This window comes from Lithobates pipiens, unplaced genomic scaffold, assembly GCF_037356315.1.
Source record: "Lithobates pipiens isolate NorthernLeopardFrog02 unplaced genomic scaffold, aLitPip1_a1.2 Scaffold_13, whole genome shotgun sequence".
Taxonomy (NCBI): Eukaryota; Metazoa; Chordata; class Amphibia; order Anura; family Ranidae; genus Lithobates; species Lithobates pipiens.
In genome coordinates, this window is record NW_027507718.1 from 248,148,218 (window position 1) to 248,169,745 (window position 21,528).

The 21,528-nt window shown below is 44.6% G+C and overlaps 1 protein-coding gene across 3 annotated transcripts in view; it reads right to left on the reverse strand.

The window, feature by feature from the left end:
- Nucleotides 1-1,962: 1,962 nt before the first annotated feature.
- PPM1K (protein phosphatase, Mg2+/Mn2+ dependent 1K) overlaps nt 1,963-21,528 on the reverse strand; it is a 60,282-nt gene continuing 40,716 nt past the window's right edge. For all 3 annotated transcript variants that reach the window (XM_077476487.1, XM_077476488.1, XM_077476486.1), the window contains exons 6-7: nt 20,223-20,357; nt 1,963-7,218 (exon numbers count right to left, since the gene is read on the reverse strand). In XM_077476487.1, coding sequence (XP_077332613.1) covers nt 7,087-7,218; nt 20,223-20,357 — 267 coding nt within the window. In that variant the 3' untranslated portion in view covers nt 1,963-7,086. The remainder of the gene's footprint in view (nt 7,219-20,222; nt 20,358-21,528) is intronic.

Genomic DNA, 21,528 nt, shown 5'->3' on the forward strand with positions numbered 1-21,528 from the left:
TAGAAAGGCTGTCACAATGCAGGTAGTGTATCCAAGAGCCTGTTAAGCTATGAAAAATAATATTTTAAGAGATACATTTACCTTTGGAACATGTTACACTGGTGTAAATTTTGACAAGGTCCAAGAACCATAACCATCTGGGTCAGGTTGGTGCAGTGGGATTTACTGGAAAGCCCTCTATCTTGCCGAGCAGGCAACGAAGATGGGCATATATTAGACAAAAAACAATACCCACAGTCTTCAGGACATGCACTGAAAAAGGCCTGGGAGGATCCCTGGGCCATTTGTTGTTGAATCTGGTTGGCCAGGATGCCCATTTCTGGTGTCCCCCACATGTGGCAGAGTCCTTGAAACACTTTTTTAACCTTTTCACTTTTTCCTGCCTCCTTTTTCCTATTAATGCACTCTGAACTTTCTGAATTGCATAGATTTTTGTGACCGTGATACTTGAGAACTGTTGGAACACTTGAATTTGGCTTCAATAGAAGTTGTCTGACATTCAGCAGTGAAAAGTGCAGAGCAAACTGAAGTGATTAGGCGCCTGAAGGGAATCAATAAGGGTGTGGATTTAAGTGTTAATCTTATGGATAATAGCTGCTGGGAATAAATGCTTGGGGAAGAGTACTCAAAGATGCAAGAAAATGTTCCAGATAGTGCTTGGATCCATATTGTGTATGAATGGATAGAATGTGATAAATGCATAGTCGATTACACAAATTCTATAAAAACATAAGTTTATGCAATGGTGTATGGAAAAAAAAAAAAAAAAAAAAAAAAAAAACACTTCACCCAGGACAAGTGTCAGATGTATACAACCACAGTGGCCAAGCCTGCTTACTGTTCTCCAACAGAGAAGGGCCAAGATGGGTCTGGGTGGTGAGCCTCAGTGCTGGCTTCCAGGGCGGTGGATCTATATCATGGAGTCACTCGGCAGACAAGGGGGGCTGTCCTGAGAATCACAAGGCTGATTGATGTAACCAGGAGGCTGCAAGCCAGGCTATAGAACTGTAAAGGTTCCACACTGAATGAACTACAGGTAGAAGTCAATGGTGTGTGGGCACTTGTAGGGCGAGCTGGTGGGTGAAGTCCCATCACAGTGATGACAGTAAAAGCCATCTTAAAATGCTACCTATAAAAATAAAAAACCCACACACCAATACAGCAGTAGTAAAGTCCATTTTAAAGAATTTAAGATACAACGAATCTCCTAAACATGCACCAGAAGACTGGATGCAGATGATAGAATTAAGCCCTTCAGCGGTTCACTGCTGGCACTAAGTCAGTCATAGCATGCTTTGTATGCAGTGCATACTAGTACATTACTTCAACTGCCCCTAGGCTTTTTTGGGACTTTACTACCACTTTAAGTCTCAGTCAGACCAGCAGCATTGACCAATGCAGTCCCAACACACGAACAAGGCAATTGGTCTTATGTTCTATAGTTTTAGCTTTCACACCAATGCAGATCATGGGGGAGCACTAAAAAGGGATAGGACATTGTTGCACTTTCATTCACATCATAATAAGAGAGAGGAGACGCTTTAAAAGATAAGCCATCACTGATCTCTAGTTGGATATATGGAGTTTATTCTCAAACATCACAGTTGGGCTCCAACTGGTTTCTAACAGGTGAATAAGACTTACTGTACATTTTACATTCAAGGGTCACAGATGCCCAAGTTTCTGTTCTCTACAAAAGATAAGTGGAAGTAGCTGATTTTTTTTTTTTGCCACTATTCAGAATTTTCCATGACCCCCTACAGATGTGAAGGCTTTTTTCTAATGAGTATACAGAATACATGCTTTAGTGTGCTTCAGCTGGGCATAGGTTCACTCATTTGTTATTTGCAGGTCTTTTGCATGTGAAGTTTACAGCAAAAAAAGGCAAATGCCCCATGCAGACATAATACACCAGGCCTAAGAATGAATGCAATCACTCAAATTTCAATACACAACTCAAAACAAGTTCCAGAATGGTTTATTAATTACAAAAACGATATTTACACAAATATACACAAAATTATATACACACTATGCTATGACCGCAAAAGCATATTAAACTGCACATAAATCGGTTATTTTGTAAAGATGAACAATGCTATATGCAGTACATTTAAGAACCAGACTACTTTGTAAGTTCCTCCAATGTCTATAATTAAACATCTGGAATGCATGCAGTAATGGGTAATTTGTTCCCATGCATGTGTCATGTAGCAATAAGGTAAATGCAGTGGAGCCAATTGCAGTTTTGCGAGCTTCAGCTTTATAGGTACCAGACCAGGGAACCTTAACCTTTTTGGCAGAGGAGTCACATCCATGTACAATGCAGGTGATAAGTAGCCAGACAGTTCAGTTGCCTTCTGCTGTTAAGACCAGTGAAGAAACAATATTTTTCCTCAGTTTGTAATGACATGAAACTGCACATCAAAAAGCAGGATGCATTTAGAACCAGTTAAAGCGTTACTAAACCCAATAATATATAGATGTTGGTATCCCACCCATGATGATGTGTAGCCCACGGATCTTACTCTGAGTGCAATTCCGACTTACTGGAAACACTGCCTAAATATATGTTGTAATCAGATATGTTGATATGCTGCTTAGCCCAAATTTGACTTTTTATTTCTCTTGATGTACCGCTGTAAACTGCCATAATTATTATTGCTGAGATTGTACCACTGTTCTGACATGTACTGTGCAAAAATTTAATAAAACTTTATGTTAAAAAAACAAAAACACAATAATATTAACCACTTGCTGCCCGCCCTATTACAAATAGACGGCGGCAAAGTGGTTTCATAATCCTGACCGGACGTCATATGACGTGATCAGGATTATGAGCCGCTGCGCGCCCCCGGGGGCGCGCATCGCGGCGATCGTTGTTGCGGGGTGTCAGTCTGACACCCGGCAACTACGATCTCGGTAAAGAGTCTCCGACGGAGACTCTTTACCACGTGATCAGCCGTGTCCAATCACGGCTGATCACAGTGTAAATGGGAAGAGCCAGTGATCGGCTTTTCCTCACTTGCGTCTGTCAGACGCGAGTAGAGGAGAGCCGATCGGCTGCTCCTCTGACAGGGGGGGGTCTGTGCTGATCGATTATCAGCACAGCCCCCCCGAGGATGCCCACACTGGACCACCAGACCACCAGGGATGCCCAGCAGAGGTAATCCTCCAGGGATGCCAGTCAGGCACAATGGATGCCAATCAGTGCCCATAATGGATGGCAGTGCCCACAATGGGCATCACTGATTGGCATGCATTATTGTTTGGCACTGATTGGCATCCATTAGTACAGTATAACACCTGTGTTGCTAATGAGTGCCCACCTGTGCTGCTAATGAGTGCCCACCTGTGCCGCCTATCAGTGCCCACCCATGCCCATCTGTGCCGCCTACCCGTGCCGCCTACCCATGCCAATCCGTGCCAGCTATCAGTGTCCATCCGTGTCGCCCATCAGTGCCGCCTATCAGTGTCCATCAATGCCACCTCATCAGTGCCACTTCATTGGTGCCCATCAGTGCCGCATCAGTGCCCATTAGTGTAGCCCCATCAGTGCCCATCCGTGAAGGAGAAAATGTACTTATTTACAAAGTTTTGAAACAAACAAAAAAAAAACATTTTTTTTTTTCAAAATTTTCGGTATTTTTTTATTTGTAGCACAAAAAATAAAAACCGCAGAGGTGATCAAATACCACCAAAAGAAAGCTCTATTTGTGGGAAAAAAATGATAAAAAATTTCATTTGGGTACAGTGTAGCATGACCGCGCAATTGTCATTCAAAGTGCGACAGCGCTGAAAGCTCAAAATTGGTCTGGGCAGGAAGGTGTTTAAGTGCCCTGTATTGAAGTGGTTAAAATAGTTAATCTGTTCCCGCCAGCTTATAAATTTTTTTAAATTAAAACACTGCCACTATATACCTTTTTGGATGATCTGTATACCATGGTTACACGATAAACCGTTTCTCCAGTGCTGAGGTTTCAGGTAGGAGATTTCCACTACAGCCTGTATACAATGTGTGATGTCAACATCATGTGACCTGGCTATCCCTGCGAACAAGTAACTGTTCTCTCCAGCATTTAAGACAACTGAGCAGGTGCAAGTTGGTTACCCTGCCTGTGCTAGCTGGCCTTCCCCAGATAGACAGAGGAGGAGAATCTATGCATACGGGATAAAAACAGCCTTTTTACACAATGAAGAGGATTAACGTTACCCTTAAATTCCACAATGAGTAGAATAAGCATGCTATGCTGCATGTACAGACTGATTTTATTGTTGTGGGTTTAGTAACACTTTAAAGTTGTAGTAAACTCAGTTTTGTGATTGTTATCTGCAGGCAAGTGCATAATAAAGCTTACCTGTAGGTAAAATTAACATCTTCTAAATGTGCAGTTTAGGCGATATTCGCTTGTGAAGTCACCAGTGCTGAGGCCGTGACTAGCGCATGCATACACAGGAGTGACTTCATTGTAGCTCAGCCATTCAAGCGGCTGCAGGATAGAAACCCATAAGGGAGACTGGGTGAAGATGAAAGCCCCTGCAGCGGTGAAAGCATGCTGCTGGAGGGCTTCGTTTTTGGGCAAGTCTTTCATAATGTGATAGTAATATGTGGCGCATACTAGCACATATTACCTTGCAGGAGGAAGTTCTCTGCTTAAGAAGTTAATCGCTTTAAAGCTGTAGTGGCTACAAATATACTTTAGGTCAAGGATATGCAATTAGTGGACCTTCAGCTGTTCAATCACACCTCTGTCTCTGGGTGTGTCATGCGGACTCATGGGACTTTTAGTTCTCCCAACAGCTGGTCCAATTGCATACCCCTGCTTTAGGCGTTTCCATCAACAGCACAAAAGAACTGGAAAAAATGTGGTTGTCAAAGTGAATCAATGCCCTGTCCACGCAGGGCCCTCTCCAGCTCAAGCTGCATATACATTGCTTCCCTTTGCCCCCTCTTACACCAGATGCCAAAATGAGCAAAGAAAATCCATATGTAATCTTCTAATCACTGCCTGGCGATGGGCACCCCATTCTGCACTTTGGGAAAAAGGGGAATGAGTAATCTTGTCCTCTGTGCCAAAAGTACTAAATATTTCCCTTTACTCAAAGCAGTCAAAATGGAGCAGCAGGGAAGAAAAAGGCAAGTGTAAGTGACTTGAATAAAGGGGCATATTTCCTATTTGTGCAAAGTACAGGTACAGTTTGTCATAATGTAATCCCTATTCAATTATCAATGAAGAGTTGCTTCCACAACACTTCATTCATTTTTTTCCAAGTTGAACGACTGTCACAAGCAACATCATGGCAAGCGATCAGCCATTGGTTGGGGATCAATGTATTGAACACAATCTTGCAGTGTTTGGCCCCTTTCACATGGGCGCCTCCATGGAAAGGATTCTGCTTGCTCAGGAGATTGCTCTGCTGATCACCACTGAGCAGGTGGATGACAGGTCCTATCGCTCCGCTGTGCAGAGCAGACAGTTGCGCTTCTCCTCTATAGTGAAATCCGATTGAAACAGACCGCCTGTCTGTTTTAATCCAATCAGCCAAACGGAAAATAGGACCACCATCCATCTGAATTTTGCAGACAGGATCAGATAGCGGCAGATGTCAATGGACAGGTGTCCGCCGACATTCATCGCTCCATCAGGGAAACTGCAAGGTCTGATCAGGTCTGCCTGAAAAACTGACAGTTGGACTTGGACAGCCAGTGTGAAAGGACCCCTTCACTATGTATTTCTGTATCATAACCACAAAATTCATCATCTGGTACCCCTGGAGAGAGAGAGAAAAAAAAAAAAAAAAAGGGGGAGAAGGATGTAGACACTATTTACCCAAGTAAAAAACTCCTGTAAACCTGCAAGCATCTGCCACCCAATAAATGGTGCACATACCACAGGTTGGAAAACACAGATTTTAGCAGCTAACACACATTCTGAAGAGTTCACGCAAAATAAACACCGAAGGAACCTTTGCAAAAAGAATACCATGATACCAACACCTGATTTTGGGTCTTGGGACAGTTGAACACAACCATAATCTGTCAACACACAGCTGATTCTTCTCACAATATACAAATTAGAAATACTTAGATTACATTAAAAAATGGCAAAGAAATGCAAACTAAAAATAAAATAAATAAAAAGTAATAACCTGTCTGTCCAACTCATGTTCACATTTTAGAAAAAAATGGGCATTTGAAGGGATTGCAAAAAATGCCCAATACCAACCTTCATAAAGTAGAAAAGAGTTAAAAGTGGTGTAATAGAGCCCAAAGTTATAAATAATACTAACACCACAAATTCAGAGTGTAACAGACAAATAGCCAGCATAAAGTGTTCAGTAATGCAGTGCAAAATGAGCAATAAAGTGCCCGCTTACATTGTTCATGACAAATACTGGCCATACACACCATTTTAAGCCATCTCAGCCACTCAGAAACTGAACACATCTGAAGACAATATGCTAGTTTCTGCGGATACTAAGAAATTACCAAAACCTTTAGTTGTAGGTTGCCTTTCCCATTTGATTACAGAAGTAATCAAAAACTGGTTCAAAATGCCAGAAAATCATCATGTGTGCATAACCAGCATAAGGGCTAGCTCACACATCCCACCAGATTATCCTGCATTTTCGCAACATAGGCAAAAAACACTGGATAAAAAACGCAGAAAGCGGAGTGGCATGTTGAGATTTGGATGAGCAGTCTGTGATCCCATTCAAGTGAGTTGAATGGGAGCCTTAACAAATGCAGCGCAGCTTATGGAACATATATGCAGTGCAGCCCATGGCAATGTTCCTTACTGCAATGCAAGTGGCCCACTGTAATTGAGCCCTGAAGGCCAGAAAGTTTGTGAACAATGCAGAGTTATATTCCCTTTCAAATTTGTCTAGCGGTCATCATTACCTATTCTGTATATTAGTGTAATTATGTGTAGCATTGTATTGCCCAGCCTTCTTCTAGAAAAAAAAAAAAAAAAAAAAAAAACAGAGCTAGAAAGGCTGGCTTGTATGAAGAAAAGACTGCTTGGTATAGAGTGAATGTTGATAGACATTTTGTGCTGTGTGTATAAACACACAGGGGTATGATCACGCCCATCTTCCACTTGATGCAAAGCCGCGACTAAATGAAAATCCGACTTCAGAGCTCTTGTGCTTTCCCCAGGCCCCAAAGGGGACAACGATGGCTGTGCTGTTGTCGTCTGCCCCATACTGGATAGCCTGAAACACAATTCCATAAATAAAAGATCATAAAGTTACAGTTTAATTTCAAAACAACAATATTCAAAACAATCCCCTTATCAGAAATGCCAACTTCGTATTACATAAACTTCACCCAAAAAAAAAAATTGTACAGAAAGTTTTGCAAGTATTGTAAGTTTAGTGTTATATCAAACGCTCATTCAAATCTCCCTTCGGTAGAGCTACAAAATTAGAATAAAAGGGCAACATGATCAGATCCTTACATAAGCGCAATCATAATCTGGCCACCTCATACACATTGAGGATCTGTTCACACGTCCGGCCACGGTTTCAGTGCGATTTTTTTTAAAAGGGAGCCTGATGCGGTTTTGCCCACCTGTTCAGGGGGAAATTTTTACTTGAAATCGCACTTGAACTTGACTGAAAAAATGCACAGGGCCCACAGATATGTGAACAGGCTCCATAGAGAAAGCTGTTGGTTCACATGTCATGCGAATTGGATGTGTTTTGAACTGCATCCAATTCGTATGTGTGCGCACCCAGCCTTATTCTGATCCAATCTTATAAAGGTTTGCTTGTAAAATACGCTGTAAAAACTGGAGTTAGTACTTACCGGTAACTCCTTTTCCGGTGGTCTTCCAGGACAGCCCTTGAGAGATGGAGCTCCTCCCATCGACCCAGGAAACACATTGCCACAGTTCAAAAGGCGGTCCCTCAGGTCCCTGGTCAGTCATTCACCAAGAACCGAAGGATGGAACTGAAAAACATATAAACCATAACAGGTAATAACATTAGTACATCATTATAATCAAATAAAGGGTGGGATCGTGCTGTCCTGGAAGACCACCGGAAAAGGAGTTACCGGTAAGTACTAACTCCAGTTTTCCCAAGTGTTCTTCCAGGACAGCCCTTGAGAGGATCCCCAAGTACTTACCAGATTAGGGGGGGACCACGGCCTGGAGGACTTTCCTCCCAAAGGCCTGATCCTGACTAGACATTAAGTCCAGTCGGTAATGCCTTGTAAAGGTGGAAAAGCTTGACCATGTGGCTGCTTTACATACCTGCTCCGGGGTGGCACCAGCTCTTTCTGCCCAGGATGCAGACAACGCTCTTGTGGAGTGAGCTTTAACACCCTCAGGAGGATCTCTATTCAAGGCCTTATACCCCTCTGCTATAGCTAGCCTAATCCATCTAGCTATGGTTACTTTTGAAGCTTTCTGTCCCCTACGCTGTCCGGAGAAAAGGACAAAAAGGGAGTCTGAAATTCTGAATGGATTTGTTACTTTAAGGTATTCTAGAATACACCTCCTCACATCCAATAAATGAAAACGTTCCTCTTTCTCATTTGCTGCATTTTGACAAAATGAGGGAAGGACAATATCTTGGGACCTATGGAAGCTAGATGCTACCTTTGGTAAGAACCCAGGGTCTGTCTTTAGAATGACTCTGTCTTCTAGGATCTGTAGAAAAGGTTCCCTGATGGAAAGGGCTTGGATTTCACTGACCCTACGGGCTGAAGTGATTGCCACCAGGAGTACTGTCTTAAATGTAACAAGCCTTAAGGAGGCCTCCGAGATAGGCTCAAAGGGTGACCCCAAGAAAGCTTTTAGTACAACTGCTAAATCCCAGGATGGGACTTTGGTGACTCTGACTGGCTTGCGTCTAGCGACTGCCTTACAGAATCTAGCGACAAAAGGATTTTCCTGTAAACGTTCATCTAGGTACACACTTAAGGCAGCTATCTGTACCTTAATGGTACTTAGGGTTAAACCCTTGTTTACACCTTCCTGTAAAAACTGTAGAATATTAGCCGTGTTTATGTCACGGCTATTCAACCAGCTATTAAATTTTTGCCAGACTTTTTTGTAAATAGCCCTCGTGACTGGTTTGCGACTCTGTAGTAAGGTCGCAATTACCTCATCTGTCAGGCCCTTACTCTTTAAGATTTCCTCCTCAGTAACCACGCCGAAAGCTTCAGTGTGGCGACCTGTGGATGGTAAAGAGGTCCCTGCGACAGGAGGTCCTGTCTGTAGGGAAGCCTTAGAGGTGGACAATCTGTCAATTGTAGCAACGTTGTGAACCATGGTCTCCTGGGCCAAAACGGTGCTACTAGAATCAAACAGGTTTTTTCCTTGAGGAATCTTGCTAGGACCCTCGGAATGAGATGAAGAGGGGGAAAAGCATACGCCAGATTGAAAGACCATGGAGCTTGCAAGGCATCTACAGCCAGGGGCCGATCTCCTGGGTTTAGCGAGAAAAAATTTGGAACCTTTGCATTGTTTTTGTTCGCAAAAAGGTCTACCTCTGGTTTTCCCCAGTGATTTGTTATGAGATTGAATGCCTCTGGGTGTAAGGACCATTCTTGGTTCGAAATCTTTTGTCGACTCAAGTCCGCCGTGTTGTTCAGCTCCCCTTTCAGGTGGACTGCAGAAATGGATTCCAGATTGGCTTCTGCCCACTGGAAAATGCGTCTGGCTACTACCATCAAACGAGGACTTTTGGTACCTCCCTGTTTGTTTATGTATGCTACAGCCGTCATATTGTCTGAACGGACTTGTAGATGGTGACCCTGTATTGTGGGGTGAAAGGCTAAGACCGCTCTCAGGATTGCTGTTAGCTCTTTCCAGTTGGAAGAGAAACATTTCTCTTCCGGGGTCCACTTGTCCTGGACCCAGCTTGAGCCGAGGTGGGCTCCCCAGCCCCAACTGCTCGCATCTGTTGTCAGTGTTGAAGTGATAGGAAGGACCCAATGAACCCCTTTGTTCAGGTTCTCCCTGTCCTTCCACCACCAGAGGGAGCGTTTTATCCTTGAGGGGATCAAAACTTCCTCCTCCAGATCTCTGCCCCTTAATTGTTCTAGCAGAAACCCCTGAAGGTCTCTTTGGTGGAACCTGGCCCATTGTACGGCTGGAATGGCTGCTGTCATAAGACCTAAGACCGACATTACTTCCCTCACTGTACATTTGGGGCTGCATTGAAGAAAAGATATTCTCTGCCACAGATTCAAAATCTTTTCTTCCGGCAGTATAATTTTTTGATCTACTGACTTGATCCAGTAACCCCGATACAGGATCTCCTGTGTTGGGGTTGTCTTGGATTTCTCCTGGCTGACAATCCACCCTAACCGACTCAGGCTGAGTTGAGTCAACTCCAGATCCTGAGAAAGACGACTCTCCGAGCGTGCTGTTAGGAGTAGATCGTCTAGGTAGGGAATAATTGAGACTGACTGAAGCCTCAGTGGAACTAAAGCCTCTCCGAGAACTTTGGTAAAGATTCTTGGGGAGGATGACAGACCGAAGGGAAGCGCTCGGCACTGAAAGTGGTAAACCCTTGTGTCTATCTGTACTGCCATTCGAAGGAATTTCTGGCATTCCTCCTTTATTGGAATATGCAGATAAGCATCCCTTAAATCCAGGGTAGCCATAAACATCTCTTTCTGCAGGAGATTCTTTATGGAGTAAATGGACTCCATCCGAAATCTCTTGTAACGGATGGAGCGATTCAATGGTCGGAGATTCATAATTAATCTGAATCTTCCTGACGGCTTTTTTACTACAAAAAATGTGAGAGTAAAAACCGTCTCCTTGTTCCTGTATAGGGACTGGTGTCAATACTTCTTGATCCACCATCTCCCCTATCAGTAAGGGTAAGGCCCTGGCCTTTTCTGAGTGACTTGGAAGTTTTGTCACTACAAACTTTGAAGGAGGGCGGCTGTGAAACTCCAGCGCATGACCCCTTTTTATTATGTTTAAGACAAATTCGTTTGAAGTTGTCTCTTCCCATTGTGGAAGGAATTGGCTTAATCTTCCTCCCACAGGGACCCTGGCATCACTGGGGTTTGGGATCCTGATTGGGGCGGCTAAACAGTATGCCCCCTTTTCCTTTCCCTTTATGCCCCGACCAATGTTTTTTGGGGATTGAACTCTTCTCTGGTTTAGAGGGTTCTTTAAAGGGACGAAAAATTTTTCTTTGAAAATTTTTCTTTTTTGCGGGAAAGGTTTTCTTTTTATCCGCCGTCCTTTCTAAGGCGGAGTCTAATTCAGGCCCGAAGACTAAGTCTCCTGTAAAAGGGACGCTGCACAGGCGGGTCTTAGACGCCGTGTCTCCCCCCCAGGTTTTCATCCATACTGACCTCCTTGCTGCCACTGAAAGTGCTGCTGACTTAGCCGCAAATTTTACGGAGTCCGTGGAGGCGTCAGAGATGAAACTGGTGGCCTTAAAAAGCATAGGGAAGGATTTCAGAAGCTCCCCCCTAGGAGTGCCTGCTTTTAAATGTTCTTGAAGTTGCGACAACCAGAACTCCAGGTTTCTAGCTACACAAGAAGTGGCTAGAGCTGGTTTTAAGCCTGCCATAGAGGCATCCCAGGCCCTCTTTAAGACAATGTCAGTTCTCCTGTCCATTGGATCTTTCAGGTGACCCATATCTTCAAAAGCCAGATCAGCTTGTTTTGAGATTTTGGACAAAGGGGCGTCTAGTTTAGGATTTTTATTCCAGACCGCCTCTGGGCTCTCATCAAAAGGGAACCTTCTCTTAAGGGATTTAGGAAAGAAAACCTTTTTATCTGGTTCAGACCACTCCTTAAGGACAAGGTCAGAAAGCACCTTATGTATAGGGAAAACCCTTGCTTTCTTTTTCCCCCAGAGCCTCATACATTTGATCATGTCTAGATAACTGAGTTTCTTCCTCCTCAATTTCCAGCGTATCATAGATAGCCCCCATTAGCTCATCTACTTCCTCAAGAGACAATCTATACTTTGAGGCTTTGGATGTTACTTGATCCTCTTCCTGACCCGAGTCAGTGTCAGAGGAATCGGGGCTAATCAACGTGGGGCTAGGCTCCCTGATCATACGGGGCTCCCCTGAGCTGGGTGTTGTAAGGCATGGTGAGGAAGAGATTATAGTTGCTTTACTCGTGGAGGCAGCTGCAGCTGATCCCACGTCAGTGATTAACTCCCGGAGGGACTTAAAGGTCGACGCCATTTCCTCTTTAAAGGAGCCCAAAAACTTTGCTAAAGGGGAATCTGCCTCAGATTTAAGCAAGCTTGCAATGCATTGCTTGCATAGGGCTTTGTTAGAGCCAGAGGACAACCTATTCCCACAATTAGGACACTTTTTGCGGCCTGTCTTGTCTTCCCTTGGGATATCTTTAGCCTGAAATAAGAAGACAAAGGATTTCTTAGCGTCAGCCCCATGTCCCTCCTTCAATCACCAAGTGCAAACAATCTCACTGTGAGTAAACCGCCACCGTGGGGCACTACAGGACCCAGCCTACAAACACCACCACTCCACCAGAGTAATAGCATGCCCAGCAGCCTACCTGGGATTGGCTGGTGCCTGTCTCCGCCGGAGTATCCTGGGGAATAGCCTCCATGGTCCCCCTCTGATGCTCCCGATCCCGCCGCTAGTCCGGTATTGCTGGACGCTGGTCGGGCTTCACAGGCACAGCGCTGGCTCTCCCTCTCCTCCTTGTACCTTTAGAGACCCGGAACCGGAAGTCTCGGCACGCAGTGATGACGCGGTTCCGCCGGAAGTGACGCTCGGCGTCTCCGACCCCACCGCAACAAGGAGCTGAGATGGAGGTTCCACTCACCGCTCCTGGGGGAAACCAGCGCCATTCTGCCCCTGGCCACCTCGGCACTGGAAGGAGGAGGGTAACGGGTCTGCTCCGAATCAGCTGGACGGTACCCGAGCCGTTTAAAAAAGGTATGGACCCAAAACTGCAGCCAAGGAATAGGACCCGGTCCCTCATGGCTACAGGTTCTCAGGCAGCCCCTGAGAGGGGCCTTCAGGTTCCTGGCAACATGTTCCTCCGACGGAGGAAACACAAATGACTGACCAGGGACCTGAGGGACCGCCTTTTGAACTGTGGCAATGTGTTTCCTGGGTCGATGGGAGGAGCTCCATCTCTCAAGGGCTGTCCTGGAAGAACACTTGGGAAAATTTGCTCCAACGTGCTAAATGCAACCCTACCTAAAATTTGTGCTGCAAGATGGTCAATAGGTTTTATTAGGTCATTTAAAATGCCTTAACCACTTTGCATCCAGGCCAATTCTGACATTTCTCTCCTACATGTAAAATTCATAATTTTTTTGCTAGAAAATTACATAGAACCCCAAAACATTATATGTTTTAGCAAAGACCCTAGAGAATACAATGGCGGTTGTTGCAACTTTTTATCTCGCACGGTATTTGCGCAGCAATTTTTAGAACGTGTTTTTTTCATGCTAAAAAAAAAAAACAGTAAAGTTAGCCCAATTTTTTTGCATAATGTGATAGATTAACATACGCAGAGTAAATAGATACCCAACATGTCACGCTTCAAAATTGCACGCGCTCGTGGAATGGCGCCAAACTTTGGTATTTAAAAATCCCCATAGGCAACGCTTTAAAAATTGTTACTGGTTACATGTTTTGCGTTACAGAGGAGGTCTAGTGCTGGAATTATTGCTCTCGCTCCAACGTTCGTGGCGATACCTCACATGTGTGGTTTGCACACCGTTTTCATATGTGGGCGGGACTTGCGTATCCGTTCGCTTCTGCGTACGAGCTCACAGGGACAGGGGCACTTTAATTTTATTTATTTTTTTATTGATAATTTTACTTTTATTTTTTTAGTTTGACACTTAAAAAAAATATGCATTACTTTTATTCCTATTTACAAGGAATGTAAACAATCCTTGTAAAAGGAATATGGCACGATCGGACCCATTTACAGTGAGATATGGGGTCAATAAGAAACACAGATCACGGCCTCCCAGCCAAATCGGCGCCGTTATTTTGAATGCAGAGGCCGGGCGTGACGTCATAACATCGTGCCCTGCCTCCGGACGAACAGAGACTTCGGGGACCATCTGGTCCACCGGAAATCTCTATGGTATCATCTGGGGGCCGGCAGATCCTGTGACTGACCCACCGATTGAATCGGCGAGTCGGTAAAAGCACCGGAGGGCGGCGGGGGGGGGGGGGTGGGGGACGTCCCCTCCCGCAAGAATGATCAAGCGGCGAAACAGCCGATATGATCATTGTGGTGCAGGGAATCGCCGTCTGAAAATGCTGATATCTGAATGAGGTCTGTGGCCTCAGGCATCATTCAGATATAACCGCCGAAAGCCGAGGCCGTCTCTGGGCGTCCTACTGGCGCAAATTGGTTAAAGTAGAACTATAGGCAAAAATAGGATTTTTTCATCATACTTGCCTGAAAAGCCTTTTGAGTACATCATGGGACAGAGTCAGGCTAATATTCATTACCTACTGGTTTATACTCAATCACCAGGTGAATGGACACTGGTAGACCAAAGGTCTTCAGACAGGAAGTGATCCCCTATATAACCCTCTCCCACACAGGAAGCACTTCCGTTTTGGAGGAGGAAGAAGGGAGAAGAAGGGAGAAGAAGGGAGAAGAAGGGAGAAGAAGGGAGAAGAAGGGAGAAGAAGGGAGAAGAAGGGAGAAGAAGGGAGAAGAAGGGAGAAGAAGGGAGAAGAAGGGAGAAGAAGGGAGAAGAAGGGAGAAGAAGGGAGAAGAAGGGAGAAGAAGGGAGAAGAAGGGAGAAGAAGTCTGATCCTCGGATCTCCACAGATCTAGGACACATAAACCTTGACTGCCCCGGACAACGTCTCCAAAGAATGCAGTTGCCTCTCTTCCGCCGAACGAGGCTGAGAGAGAGAAAAAAAAAAAAGAAAAAGAAAGGGAAGGCAAAATAATGTTCCGATTTAAAATGAAAGGCCGACACCACTTTTGAATGTAACAGGTCGTAACACGGCCCTGTCATGGTGAAGAATCAAGTATGGTTCCCTGCATGAAAGGGCCAACCACTCCAACACCCTCCAAGATGAGGTGATGGCCATCAGGAAGGCTAGCTTGCGTGACAGCAAGTCTAATGGAATTTCCTTGAGCGGCTCAAATGGTAATTTCTGTAAACACAGACAACACCAAGTTCAAGTCTCAAGGACACATAGGTGACCTAATAGGGGGAAAGCAAGCGAGTTACCCCCTCATAAAAGGTTTGGATCAGTGAATGGGAGGCTAATGGCCTTTGGAAGAACACTGATAGGGCCTAAACCTGACCTCAGATTGTACTCAAAGCCAATTTGATTTCTACAGTCGACTGTAGAAAAGAGTTCTCCAAATCACATATTTCCGAGTATGCCATTTTCTGGCTCCACACCAAGCAATACAAGTCTTCCAGACCTTATGATAAAATTTTCCTAACGGCAGCTTTTCTAGCATTCACTACTGATCCCAAGATGCAACGGTCCTTTAACACCTTGGCTGCCATCAAATTTAGAGACTGTAAATTGGGGTGGAATATAGGACCTTGAGACACTAGATTGGGGTGACGTGGAGGCATCCAAGGCCCGTCTATTGTCAGTCTTACAATCCATGGAAACCAGGGCCTTCTGGGCCAGGCTGGTGCCACCAGAATGACTGGAACCCCCTCTTTCTGAGTCATGCACAACAAATGTGGAAGGAGAGGGATAGCATAAACCAGGGAGTACTGTCTCCATGAAATTATCAGCGCATCTGCTCCAATTACCAGAGGTTACCTTGTTCGGCACATGTCCCTCTGCCCAGGCTAGCACGTGGTTCACCTCCTTCAGCGATGGCAACGCCTTGATGGTTTATATAGGCCACTGCAGGGGCATTGTCAAACTGAACCCTGATAGAGCAGCCCTGAAGCTCCACCGTCCAGGACCGTTGGGCCAGACGTACTGCCCATAATTCCAGGATGTGGATGGGCAGGATCTGTTCTGCCCCTGATCATTTACCCTGAGCCCTTCTAGGGTCGCTCCCCAGCCTGAGATACTGGCATCTGTAGTCCGTACTCTCCAAGTTACCGGGAGAAAGGATTTTCCTTTTCGCTGGTTCCGATTCTGCAACCGCCAGTTTAGGCTTAAGCGTGCCCGAGGAGATAAGCACATTGGATTATCCAGGGCTTTTCCTCTTCTGATTCAGGCCAAGATGTCTTGTTGTAAAGGCCTGGAATGGAACCGGGCATAGGGCACTGCCTCGGAGGATACCATGCTCCCTAGAAGATTCATACAGAGCCAAATGAAGGGTTATCTGGTGCCCCTGAACCTACAGGGCACAAACCTTACAGGTGGTAAAAATATTCTTGCTTGAACCATATCCGAGATTAGACCTAAACACTTTAGACTTTGAGCTAGTTTCAAGGTGGACTTTTTGGTATTTATGATCTAGCCCAAGTTTTTCAAATACTGCACTGTGCATATTATGCTCCATTCTAGAGCATGTAATGAGTGATCTCTGAGGAAGTCATCCAGATACCCGAGCACCAGCATCCCTTGTGTCCTTAAAAGACCCAGTACTGGTGCTAGGACCTTTGCAAGCACCTGGGGACCTGTAGCAAGCCCGAATGGTAGAGCCACAAACTGAAAGCGACAATCCTCTACTGAAAAACCTAGGAACTTTTGATGAGGCTGAAAGATAGGCATGTGCAAGTATGCCTCTTATATCGAGGGAGGCTAGAAAGTCTCCACTCTGGAGTGAGGCTACTACTGAACGGACAGACTCCAGCTGAACAGGACTGTATCAAATACTTGTTCAGGGATCTTGGGTCCAAAAATGGGCCTTGTGTCCTCATTTGGTTTCTGAACCATAAACAGGTTTGAGTAAAACCCCATGCCCTTTTGGATACCTGAACCTCTAAAATCACTCCTTGATGCACTAGAGGATTTAGTGGCTGATGCAATAGGTTTTTTTTGAGGATCCGAGGGAACGCTGGATCTTAAACACCTGAGAGGAGGACCTCCCCCCGCAACTCTAGCTTGTAACCGCAAGATAATTGAGCTGACCCGCTCGTCCTGAATTCTTGTTCTCCAAATGACTGGAAAGCGCAGCAGCGCCCCCCCAACTTAGAGTGGGCACGTCCTGTCAAAAGGAGGGTTTGGTGCTGGTTTTAGAAGAATCTTGGACCCAGGCCCTGCAGCTTGCCCCTGGCCCTAGACATTGGAGGAAGCAGCCACTGAGGTTTTAAACGAGGGAGGTCTTGCTTTTCTTAACAGGAAGTAGAGAACTCTTCCCTCCGGAGATCTTTGGGATCTATCACGCTTCCTGCTACCATGTGAGATAGAGGCAATCATACCAGCAATCCTGTGCTCTAAGACATTTACTAGCCACAAAAAGTACTTGGGTGTAGTATTAAAACACCTCAGAAGGGAGACCCTTTACTAGGGCTCTCCAACCCCCTATGTAACAATCCTGCTAAGCACCTTTAGCCTGCCAAAACACATGGTGACTCACATGACTTGGGTAAGAAAGTAATGAACCGCTGCAAGTGTCTGTTCAGAGCCTGTTGTGTCCCGCAGATGCCTTAGGAAGCACAGCATGCTTGGCCTACACTGCTTAAGTAAGCTGGGTGTGCACTGGACCATTCTGTGCATGCATAATTGTATTTGCGCATGATGTGAATATTCGTGCACCCAGATAAAAGGCTACTGTCCATGCCCACCAAACTGCTAAGCATAGCGGCACTCTTGCAGATGCCCATGAGCCCTGGTGAACCAAGGCGAAATGGTGCACCGTCGTGCGCCATTATACAGGTAAATAACAGCCAGACAAGAAAAAAAAAAAAAAAAAAAAAAAAAAAGAAAGAAGAAGTACACATTGCAAACATCCACAGCTAGCCCAAAACTCCCGTCTCGTCACTGCGCACACAGGTGTCCAGCCTCTAGCTAGCCTGACCGATTGTTACAATCACTGAGAAACCTCCAAGTAAAGGGGTTTCACTTTCCTGTCCAAGCGCAGGGCAGCTTAGAAACCAAAAGCTCAAATTTCACCCATCAAGGCGGGTTCCTGTCAATTGAGGACCTTCAAGGACTAGGTACCCTCTTCATGTTCAGGGTCCACTCCCTTGGACATGTACAGCACCCTGCAGGAATGCCTTAGCGCTGAGGTGTCCAGGATTCCACTTCGCAGGGTCCAGTGCCCGGAAGCCACACTACAGGCAAAACCTTGCAGAAGCTTTAGTCTTCTTTGCAAGGCTCAGGTACCATTTATCTAAACATATAAGCCTGTGTCAAATGGACCTGATCGGTCAATCCCTTGATTCATTTAAGAACCACTTATGGGATTAGAAACTTGGAGTTCAGAGAGCTCAAACAAACCATGTCATCCACGTGGCAGGGGTTATATAGGGGATCACTTCCTGTCTGAAGACCTTTGGTCTACCAGTGTCCATTCACCTGGTGATGGAGTATAACCCAGTAGGTAATGAATATTAGTCCGACTGTCCCATGATGTATGAAAAAAAAAAAAAAAAAAAAAAACACATTTTACATTGAGTAAGGGAATGTTCTAACCCTATGTCAGTTTTTTGCCATCTGTGTCCCATAGCCAAAGCAGGAAGGGGGCAATCTCTCACCAGAACTAGTGACAGCATTGGATTTTTCCAGGGACAACCATACACCAGACGCCGCCCCCCCCCCCCATATCTGCCAGTATGGCTATCACTATAGATCAGTGGTTCTCAACTCCTCCGGACCCACTAACAGGCCAGATTTTAAGTATTACCTTGGGCAAATGCAGAGTAGAATACTGCAATCACTGAGTGGCAAATTATATCCCCTGTGATGTATTCTGGTTATCTTGCAAACCTGACCCGTTAGTGGGTCCGGAGGACAGGAGTTGAATGAATGAATGAATGAAATGCTTGTATAGTGCACAATGCGAACTGAATCACCTCTAGTTGAGAACCACTGCTATAGATGGAATCCGTTACAGATCAGAGTAACCTAAATCTCTGCCCTCATCTACTTACTATGGTCAGTTTAACCCACTGGGCAGGGAAGGACAAATTCCCCCTACAAATGTATTTAATTGAATCGTAACCACAAAACGTTTGATATTTTGTTTAGATACCCTTGCTTTCAGTCGAGTTTGGGTAAATACCATATTTATTGGCGTATAACATGCACCCCAAGTTTAAGGGGGAATTTAAAAAGAAAAAAAAATTTAGGAGGGAAGTTTAAGAAAAAAAATAAATAAAAAAAACACACACACACACACAACTTACATTTAAATGCCCATCAATACAGCATTGTCAGTGTCATTTACAGCCTTCCATTGCAGCCTTGCATTTAGCCTCATAAGTTTCTTGCAGCCTTGCATTTAGCCTCGTCAGTCATTTGCAGTCTTTTCTGTGGCTTTGTCATTTAAAAATGGTGCCACCGAGATACAGAGAGCGGATGTACTGTATCTCGGCGGCGCTCAGTAGTTCTCGGCCGCATTCGGCTATTTTTGGCCACAGTCGGCCGTTCTTCGCGGCTTTCAGCTTCCCGAAAGGCGCCGGGAACGGCCAAGTGTGCCGGAAATACCCCTGAAGCCGCAGAGAGCGGCAGAAAGGGTTAAAAATTGTGGGGGATCGGTGTATAACACGCACCCCCACTTTCCCCCTGATTTTAGGGGGAAAAAAAGTGCATGTTATACGTCACTTACATGGTGGAAACCATGTAAATGTGCTAAAACAATTTGAGTGGCTACAGTGTTCCTCACTGTCCAACAGTATAAGTGCTACATACCTGCACAGGAAGTGACATTATCATCAATCTCCAGGCTGGATTAACAATTCTAACAAACTCCCAATTAGTAGGGAGGTATAAATGGAAAGATGCGCTTTTCTAAAAGGGGGTTTGTGTGGGAATTTTGCTGTTAGTTTATGGCAAAGGAGGGTAATTTCTAGTTATCCAACCATTTCAGCACCCCAAGCTATATCATGCCAACAGAAATTTTAATAGTGACATTTTAAGTTCCAGCGGTGCCATTCAGGTCAAACTGTGCCAGCAGTTCTATGGCACTTGATAAAAAAAAAAAAAAAAAAAAAAACCCACCACACACAGGTTAGAAAAACTGGCCAGATTCAGTATTTTTAGTTACTCTTTACAGGGTTTTATATTTATGGTAATCAATTTGAGCAGCAGCAAAGCAGTGGAGGAGACAGAGGCTTGCACAGAAGTTGCTACGCTGCATGTAGTATTATATCCCATAAGGCTATGCAACACTTACCTGTTCAGTAAGGACTTGTGCTGCTTCGGCAGGATCATGGCACTGATTGATAATGTCACAGATCTCTTGGCTGTTAACAATGAAGTTAATGCCATCTGTAGTTAATACTAAAAAGCCATCATCAGCATGATGAAGCTAGAAATGGAAAAAACACACTGTTAAAAAGGCCATTATAAGAAATGCTTTATATTTACACATTTTAGTAGTACATTGTGCAAATGAAATGTACACATGTGGCGTACTAATAGAAAGTCCAAAGACCTAAAACAAAAATGTAACAAATTAAATGAGCAAGCCTCAATTTTAATAAATATAAAACTATACATACACACCTCTCAAAAGGTTTTTTAGATTTCATTTTGCAAATTATAGTTTTAAACTGAAATTGGTTAGATGTGAATCACCTTGTGTATGTACTAGGTTATATTACAGCAGACTGCAAATCTTATTCCTGCAGTAATAAGGCAGTTCTTTACTAAATCTACCAGTAGAGGTCAGCATCTTCCCTAAAAGGATTTGAATACAATAGTAAATTCCCCATAACACTTAGATGTTATAAGGATTATGAAAGATTTATGTAAATCAGCAAAAAGTTCAGTACATGCATGATCAGATAAAAACCTTCAATACACACAGTGCCAGCTGCAGTCTGTGTGGCAACACTTCACATGCACACAGTAACAACCCACAAAATGTTTTAAAAAGGTCCACAATGCAAGTTTTTTTTCCTGGCGCCCACATGGCAGCACACCTTTGATAGAGCGCCACCTCTAAAGCACTCCCTCAGGACCAGTGAAGAGGGACAGTCAAGGCTCCCCACAGTCACCCCCCCCCCCCCCCCCCCTTCATGCACCAGTGAATAGATGCCTATGCCTAAATGCAGTTATCCTCTACAGACGAAGGCCACACCCTTAGATGTAACACATATGGGGTTGGAGCCTGGAACGGGACTTTATCCGTGGCCGCCTCTTTGAATGTCAGCATACTGATGTGCGTTTTAACACGATGATAGCTAGCACTGCTGAAGTGCCATGTATGCAAGCGCAATGACTTTTATTAAATACAGTTGATACAGAGCACTAGATTGTGTGTTCTTTGCCCTTACATATTCTGACCATGGGTTTGGAAGCTGGTATGGCAATATAGGAGATATTGAAGCAGATACATCAGTTCTACATCCCCTGTTCCCTTAAACGGTAAACAGCATGTTTTGACCTGCTGGTAAAACCGGAGCCATATCAGTAAGACTAGAGAGTGTGCTATGCTGGTGGAGCCCACTACTTTTCTTGCAAAGTCTCAAGTGGTG